We start from the raw sequence: 9290 nt of genomic DNA on the forward strand, positions 1-9290 counted from the left end.
TCGCGACACCCGAACCTCCGCGACACGGAAGTATGTTAATCTAGAGAAATTATGTCAAGGCACCTCGGGTGCCCTTCCAGCTGACTGTAGTTCAGACCTCGCGTACGAATAAATACAAATCTTGTAGCCACATAGCCATTCGTTCGCACCCCCTTTTATTCCACACTCCCCTAGATCCCACCAAAGGAATTGATCTAGCCGCTCGGATCAATCTTCTCACAAACTTAAAATAATCGTTACGCGCAAGATTTCGGTAATCTCCATCCGAATTACCCCGGCCTCGCATCCGCTCGGCCGCCCCGTAACAAAAAGAAAACATTTTTCGGGGGTGAACTTTAAGGGTCCATTTCACCCCTTAAATCGCCGAGTTAGCACGTATGAAAAAATACGTCTCTAATGTTTTTGCATGTACTATAAAGTTTCACAGAATGAAGAAAATCGGCGAGATACACCTCGGGTACTTTCCTTGTTACAGGTGTCAATTTTCTAAATCGATTACATTTTGACTAATGGAAGACTCCTTTTAGCTTCCCGCAGTCATCTTAACTTGAGTAGGTGCAGCACTATTTCTGTGTCTGTATTGTATTCAATAATTGACTCACCCATCAATATAAAACGTGAAAATTGGTGACAGGGTTATGATTCCAAAGCTAAAATACACATATTAATCCATGTTCGTCATGTCTCTAAATATTATACTTATAATATAAAAGTAAATGCAGGGACAGAAAAATATAATTAACAGCTTAAGGAAACATTTAACAAAGAGTGCAAGTATAAATGCGTGAAGTTAAGAATACTTTATTTGAAGATTCTCATCGTTCATGTAAACGATAGATATCCAGGAACCAAGTTCATCGATCTAGAAATAATGTGACGCGCCAATTTATATCACATTCTCAAAGCCACATCGTTTCAAGCCATTGTTTTCAACATCATAAAGTACGACAGTGATGTATTGAAAATCTGAAAACTGAAATTAATTAACAGACATTGGTCTTCCAACGATCGTTTATACTTTTATGAGAACACCGTTGTACGAAATAGCTGCTCGCTTTTCGGAAACACTTATTCGCTGTCCATCTCTGTTTTCAGTGGTAGCATTATTATTCTGAATTTTACTCACCGTGGTGATCTGGTTCAGAGTGATGGCGAAGAAGCCGTAGGCTGTGAGGTAATATGGCTTTTGAGAACGAATCATCATGATTATCAGAAGCCTCTTCGCTCTATTTTCGCATCCGTACCATTGTGATGCGTAGGCACCATCGCTGATCATCTTTGCCTTCAACAAAATACATTGGTCATACTGTTTTATCTCTTTTACGGGGTAGTAAAAGCACGGATAATTAGCTAGTTACAGGGTTTGTCCGAAAATCAATGTGAGTGATTTAATTGTGCATCATAGCGCGCTCGAACCGGATGGGATCGGTGGAGCAGGAAGTCAACTTTCGAATGCGTGGTCGCTCAGTCGTCTCCGACCATCCGGAAAGTAAGGACAGGCTTTACCGTGAAACACGTTTTGGTCTCCCGTGCAAGCCGTAATGCAGCGCTCATTGGAACAAAGGATTGCCATCAAGTTTTAGATGAAACTCGGTAATTCCACTGTGGAAACTATTCCTATGATAAAGACGGCCTTTGGTGATGATTGTTTGTCGGAACGTCGTGTCTACTGGTGGCACAAGACCTTTTTTGAAGGCCGTGAAGCGGTCAGCGATGAAACCCGTGCTGGACAGTCATCAACAACTACCACAGACGAAAAGGTGACGCATGTGAGAGAACTTTTAAATTTAGACCGTCGTTTGAGTGTTCGATTAGTGGCACAGACATTAAACATTCCAAAAAGTACCGTTCACGAGATTGTGACAAACAATTTGCACATGCGAAGAGTGTGCGCGAAGCTGGTGCCCAAAGTGTTAACAGACGACCAAAAATCGCGCCGAGTTGAAACGTGCGAGGAACTTTGGGACTTGTGTGAAAGTGACCCCCACTTTATAGACAATGTCATTATAGGTGACGAGTCATGGGTGTTTGAATAGGACCGCGAAACGAAAAAAGCAAGGTACCGAGTGGCACACCTCGGCGTCCCCTCGCCCCAAGAAAGCCAGAATGAGCAAGTCAAAAGTCAAGACCATGCTCATTGTGTTCTTCGACATTAGGGGCCTCGTCCACCATGAGTTTGTACCACATGGTACAACGGTCAACGCCAAATTCTACGTGAAAGTACTCAAGAGACTCAAGCGAAGGGTTCATCGCGTCCGGCCCGACGTCGCGGACGATTGGAAACTTCACCATTACAACGCGCCAGCCCACTCCACCTTCCTCGTGACCGGCTTCCTGGCCGATTCAAAGGTGCCAACGGTTCCCCAGCAGCCCTACAGTCCTGACGTGCCGCCTCTAGACTTTTTCTTGTTTCCGCGCTTGAAAACTCCCATGAAAGGTCATCGTTTCGGGACAGTTGCCAACGTCAAAGCGGCTTGCACCAAGGCTCTGAAGGACATTCCGGAGGAAGCCTACCGTGTCGCCTTCGATGCCTGGAAATCTTGCTGGAAGCGATGTATCGACGCAGAGGAGCTTATTTTCAAACTTTTTAATCTGTTGTACCGATCTGGTCTATACATTTTTTTTAAATCGACTCATGACATTATTTTTCGGACAAACCCTGTATATAGCATAAAGCTTTTATATCGCCATGAAGTAGTGATTCATATGCAATCGTAGAGTAATCAATAGTTATTACCATGACGATTAAAGTAAAATCTACGACAATGGTTTAATCGAGAAGCAACGTTCCGTACAGTAAATGCATTATCCAAAATTTTGTTTGACGGTGTATTACTATACGTGGAAAGAAAAACAGAATGACCATGTCTTTAGTACACAATTGTATTGCAGTTATATGTGTTATTGATGACGATGTCTGGCACTCGTCCGGGCGATACATTCGCAATAGTTTGGAAGCTTACCTTATCAGTGAGCATGCTAGCAAATCCACAATAAGTGACTATCGCCGAGAAGAGTATCAGAAAGTGAAATATGTTCTTCGCCGTCTCCACGTAATCGCCAAATGTCATCATCTAAGAAACGAGATATTTACCCACACGGCCATCTAGATATTGTATACGTATATAGGATATCTGGCTAAAACATTCAGACGTGTAATAGATGTATACAAAAGTATACGGAATGTGCTGGGGCATGTACAAATGTCCGCGCCGACAACATACAGTATATGTATTTTTGAACATTCCACTTTCATTTAATATACATTCCATGTGGATAAAGTATGTATATTATATGTAAACAAGATATATGGTAAACGTATTGTGTATAGTAAACGTATATAAGATATCTGACACATACGTATATACGTATGATAAACCAATAGATAAAAGTTTCAATAGATTGTATGCCTATATTCAAAAGTTCAACAGCCGTACACTGGACATATTAGTCATGTATAATATTATACGTATTTTATACATATATAAGACGTATTCCAAATGTGGGTGTAATAATTTAAAAAAGTATTATTCATTTTGCACTAAATGCATTTCTTTTCAGAAACAATTTACCACAATCTGTTCAGGGACCTGGAATCTTCGAAATATACAAACATCTGGCATTGAAAAAATCCCCATGGTGGTGACCCGAGTCATTTAGGTAACAGACTATAGTAGTGCTGACCACTAAGCTATCGTAGTCCTATGGATTATGCGACACGTTTCGCATATTAAAACACCACAGTAATAAGTTTAATTATAATTTGGTTTAATCAATATCGTTTATATTGCCAATCTCTAGTCAAAAATAAGGACATGTATTTAAGTTAAATATATATATATATTCCTTGCAAATACTTGTACTTGTATAAGAAAAGCGTCGCCGCCAAAACGATATGTCTCGTGAAATTATTTTGATTTTGTATGAGCTTCACTTGCAGTCTGCAGTAGTCAAGTCGCACACCAATGAAGCATATAACAAACATGCAGCAAAGTATCATTTAATGTACCATGTTATTTAAATACATCTAGGCACATATTACTAAGCATTACACTTAACTAAGCATTTGTTGTATTATGCACTTTATGAGTAGAAATAAATTTCCCTGTATGTTTGTTATTATACGTATGTAATATGTATGTATGTCATATGTATCCGGCAAATTAATGTTCATTTCCTTAATATGCGCGCAACTTACACATATTACATATCTTTTGCATATGTGATATGTTAGATACAAGTGCGGCTTAAACAGAAGTATATTATACGTTTAGTATACGTCGTTTATTTGTGAAAACGTGGTTGTTCTAGGAACGTATAAAGTACGTATATCAAACATACGAGTAAAATAATACATATTTACGTACGTAAAACATGTGTATGTTTTACGTCCGTGACAGGACAATTTTTCTTCCCTTAATATACACACAACATACGTTCATTACATGTCTTTTGCATGTGTAATATCGCAGATACAGGAGTCTATTAAATAGAGATGTATTATACGTTTGTCAAACGTATTTAATTGGTGAATATGTAAATGCTCTAGTAACGTATAACATACATATATCAATCATGCGAGTAAAATAATGTATATTTACATACATAAAATATATGTACATTTTACGTTTTTTATAGGTCAGTTTTTCTTCTCTTAATACACGCACAACATACGTCCATTATATGTTTTTGGCATGTGAAAAACTACACACAAATTCCCGTTGAACAGAGATATATTATACGTTTACTAAACGTATTTAATTGGTGCAAATTTTGATGTTCTAGTAACATATTTAATACGTATAATGTACATCTAAAATCCAATATAATATTTTTGACATTCCGTGAACATACATTATACGTATATTTTTAAGTTTTGATATACTGAAACATCCCGTAGCCGTGAAAACATTCTATATACGTATAATAGAGCTTTTGTTCCATGTGGGAAGTGATCTTCGGTGAACTACTGGTAGATGCATCTTTCTCTTTACCGTGTCTATTTGATACAGACAGAAACAAATGTTAGCAGCAGTCATTAGCGTCGTCAACAATATTATCGGGCTGAATATGTTCTCGATGGCATGGCAGAGACTGAAAGATACAATAAAAAAGATTAATGTGATAATCGTTGCTTATTAATTGTTCTTTCATTGGAATCGTATGTGTGTTTAACGTTATTGTATGAATTTCCTGAGTCTTTGTTATCACGAATATGACAATTTCTGGCAAATTGCAGATATCTGTTGAATGCTCGTCAAATATATATAGCTTCTGTTATTAATACATCTAATCTAAATTTCTTTTAATCAAAGAAGGCGCTAATGTTCGGAGATGATCTCGTTACCTGAAGAGTTCCGAGTGACGCTTAGCAATGCTTATTAATTCTTGAATTACGATATTCTCATTCCTGGGAAAATTGCCATCGGTAGGAAATCCATGCTCGATGTCATACCGCAGATTCTTATGAATACAGTAAAGATATCGTCGTTAATCAAATTACAGATTTAAGTGAAAGAGAAATCTGAAATACTTACTTCAAAGTGGATCGCAACATGAGTGGTGACTTGTGCGAATACAGAATCGCAGGAAGTCCAGAAACAGGCTATGGAAAGTATAGCGAGGTGTTCGAACAAAACACATAACGAGTAACAGAGGGCATTACTCTGTGGAAAAGGGTAAACTAGGGGAAAAACTGTGAGGCTGTAGTTAAAAGAATTATATTCATTCTTCGTGACAAACACTTGGCCCAATATATACCTGAAACGTGATAGTCCTGTATAATACAAATGTATTAAAGATTAATGTCGCTAGACAAAAATTAGGAATTTTTATGATCCGACCAGCGGGGTGATAATAACAAATGGCAAGATTATTCTGACATGAGAGAGATAATAACAAAATTATAAAATTGACGCAGGAGAATTTCGCAAGATAAATCCAAAAGTTTCCGATCTCATTTGAAGAGAGTAAACGCCATCGAAAAAAAGGACGATTTGGGTGCTTTGCGAGGAATCAAATAGCTTCGAAGAAGGCCACTTTGTCTTACCCTAACAAATGGTGTTTTCTAGAAACATGTTGACACGATGGGAGGTGATCGATAACTGTTCTGTATGAGGTTTAGCAAGTAATATCCTTACATATGCGCACGGATGACGAACAACGGAATTCCGCCCATGATCACCAGGACATATAAGTTGCGATGGCCGGTCACGATTCTTATCATCCTCGAGACTTCTGCCTCGTTTCTTCTTCTTTCGACAAAGGTGCCCCACAAGGCTCCGAGTTTATTAAGCAGATACATGATGTCTCGAGACTTCTGGAGCAGTCTTAGGCCCTGAAAAAACGAAAATTTGTGAAACATATCTACGCGAAAAATACCTACAACTAACTAAATTCAGAAAGGAAGTAGACGTCACTAAGTCTTAGGATTTTCAAACGATTCCGTCAATGATATCGGTAAAGTATCAACCAGCATTACCAATCGCTTTTATTAACCAGTAATTTCGGTAAAGTTGCAAACCTTGAAAATACACAAAGTTGCGGATATCGCATTTGGTGTCAAGTTAAGAGCCAGGACGATGTCTTCCTCCCACACAAGCAGGACGGTGCGAAACATAAATACTACCATCAGCGATATCAGCACTACACTAGCAGATATGAAAACTGTTTCAAGTGCTCCTGGTCTTTTCGGTTTCCCCGTAAAAACGCAGTCCATGAAGAACAGTCCCATACAACGCAGCAACGCAATATTTTTTCCCATGAGGTCCTTGAAGCTTGCAATCGTCTCCTTGTGTTTGTTCATTTCTGGTTTTCGAATTTGGACTGGTTCCTCTGGAGTCTCGTAAGCTCTAAACCCGCCCTAATCGATTTATATGCTTCAATACTCTAGAATTATACGGACGAGATGACGAACTCTTCTGGTCTCGACTTAGGGTCTAGAGTCGTCATCGTGTAGAGGTATCGTCTTCTTCGTTTTCTGCTGATTGCTACCTGGCGGCCCCTTGGTGTCTCCTCAAAGTGGCTTAATAAGCATGCGAACTATCGATCGACGCGTCTAAGCGCAAGCAGCTTGCATTTCAACTTTCATATAATAGCTTTTGAAACCGAGGACGTAATTGCTAGGTACTGTTTTGGAATAAAAGATTGTGCGAGACAGACTCTTTTTCCTTAAAGGCAGGCTCTGGTAAGTAAAGATAGTTTCTCTCACAAAATGGCCCCAGTCCTGGGTAGGATCTGCTCTAACGTGGCTGTTAAGACCATCTTCCTAATTCGCTGAGTCCCTCGTGCAGGAAATCATTTCTGTAATGACCCCCCTAAGTTAAAACGGAATTGTCCACCCTAAGCACGTGCACATCGGGTACTACCGACGCCCAACCGATAAGCACCCGATATATTTGTCCCGCATAGGACCCGTTGTTAATAACTATAGTTTTTGGACGATACAATAGCTATTGTTTTCGGCTTAAGCAGGACGAAGACGGTCGTCCAAGCCTCAGGCCCAGATTACTGTTTTATGATCCCCGGACCGCACGGGTCTTATCGCGCTTCTGCCTCGGCTGTATTTCCATGGATTTCCCTTTTTGGGCCTTTTTCGTGACCAATTGTCGAGCGGTCCTCACGGACGAGCGACCAATAATATCGTAGATTCCTTCCTCGCCCCTCCCACTAAACGTTTAGAAAAATTCGGCAATAGGACTGGAGGAGGAAGGAGGCAGTTGCTTTTCGACAACGAACTAATTGTTAGCCCATACCAGAACCAAAATGGCGTCGGGTTTTCATCTTTCGATCCATATCCAATTACTCAAGGCTCAAATATGAGAAACGAAAGGGTCACGATAATTGTACCACAATTTACAACACTCTGGTAATCGATAAACTCGCATTTGAACGGGATAAAGGCAAAAAAGTGTCTTTTGGGCTGCCATGTTAAGGCAACGGTAATACAAGGTCTCGGTTTGAAAATTTAGTTGACACGGAAATCGCAGATGGCGCAGGGTGTCCCTCTACGGTCAATTAGATTCTCAGAAAGCATCAATCCAGAGGATTTCTGGAGTTTTACTTCAATTTCTTTATAATTCTTATACGAAAGCGACGGGTGGAGTATGCTATTATGTACAATACCCAATGCAATTCAATACGGCTGTCAATATAAAAACAAACGTTGGCAACATCGGTATTTAGAAAAACCTTTCTTACCGACGTCGATCAAGTTCCGTGACGTGTTTCATTTCACCTTAGGACGTCGTCAAATCGTCTTGAGATATTCATATCCAATACTCGATTACTGTATTAGTCCCTTCTTTATTAAATATTGTTACCTGTTTTATTTATATCTTGTTTTAACAGGTGAGATGCGCGTTATGTCGCCTTATTATCTGTCCTATCTCATACAATTTCGTCAGTTTCACAGTCTTCCGCGGTTGAGAGTTATTGAACCTTTGTCAAATATGAAAGAATTCAGCGAAGCGTTTAAATGCCCGAAGGGAGGCCCATGAATCCTGATACAAAATGTGCTTTATGGAATTAGATAAATCATGTGTTAAAAATCGGTTAATAAAGTACAAAGGATGTTTCGAGTGTTTCATAAATGATTTCATAACGTTTCGTATTTCTTTTATCTAAAAATAAATTTTCTTGTAAATGAACAAATTTTGCAATGAAGTAATTCAATATTTTTAGCCTCCTTCGAACCTGAAAAATAGTACATCGTGCTTGATATCTTTTAACTTCACACACAAAATTTATGCATTGGTCATGGTCGATCATTAGGGAAGTAGATAAAGAGAACAATATGCAATCCTTTCATAAAATGCGAAGACTTCGTGTAAGGAAAACGTCGTTCGTGGGTCAATGTGAAAGAATTCAAAATTCATTTTAAATGTCGAAAGGGAAACATCATGAATCCTGATATGAAATGTGTTTTAAGAAATTAGATAAACTGTATGGTAAAAATGGGTTAATAAAGAACAACAGCTGTGTTTTCATCTCACGTATTATGAATCTATCATACATTTATTCATGTTGCGCATTATTAACAATTTCGAATGTTTCATAACTGATTTCATAACGTTTCGTACTTTATTACTCTAAAATCAATTTTCTTGCAAGTGAAAAATGTTGCAAAGAAGTATGTAAATATATTTAATCCTCCATCGATTCCGAGAAAAAGTACATCGTGCATGATATCATTTAATTTTATCACACAAATGTTTTGTTGGTCACGATCAAGCATTAGGAACGTAGATAAAGATAGCAATATGCAGTTTTCTCATAAAATGCGAAGACTT

At 38.7% G+C, this 9290-nt stretch overlaps 1 protein-coding gene across 1 annotated transcript; it reads right to left on the reverse strand.

Annotated features, from left to right (window-relative positions):
• Positions 1-293: 293 nt before the first annotated feature.
• LOC105696146 (odorant receptor 45b-like) lies at positions 294-6694 on the reverse strand. Its single transcript, XM_023432615.1, has 6 exons — positions 6141-6694; positions 5538-5760; positions 5348-5463; positions 4995-5094; positions 2964-3074; positions 294-1282 (listed from the first exon to the last, which is right to left on the reverse strand). The coding sequence occupies exons 1-6, from the start codon at positions 6362-6364 to the stop codon at positions 1013-1015; spliced, it is 1044 nt and encodes a 347-aa protein (XP_023288383.1). The 5' UTR covers positions 6365-6694; the 3' UTR covers positions 294-1012.
• Between the last annotated feature and the right edge of the window lie 2596 nt (positions 6695-9290).

Source organism: Orussus abietinus, unplaced genomic scaffold (assembly GCF_000612105.2).
Source record: "Orussus abietinus isolate OABI.00-Male unplaced genomic scaffold, Oabi_2.0 scaffold361, whole genome shotgun sequence".
NCBI classification, from domain to species: Eukaryota; Metazoa; Arthropoda; class Insecta; order Hymenoptera; family Orussidae; genus Orussus; species Orussus abietinus.

Excerpts from the sequence above, each read along its gene's own strand:
- LOC105696146 (XM_023432615.1), bottom strand. The coding sequence starts at position 6,364 with ATGTTTCACAAATTTTCGTTTTTTCAGGGCCTAAGACTGCTCCAGAAG. Across the intron at positions 3,075-4,994 it reads GTCTGTATCAAATAGACACG|ATGATGACATTTGGCGATTA; the intron begins GTAAAGAGAAAG and ends CTCGTTTCTTAG. Across the intron at positions 1,283-2,963 it reads CTAGCATGCTCACTGATAAG|GCAAAGATGATCAGCGATGG; the intron begins GTAAGCTTCCAA and ends ATTTTGTTGAAG.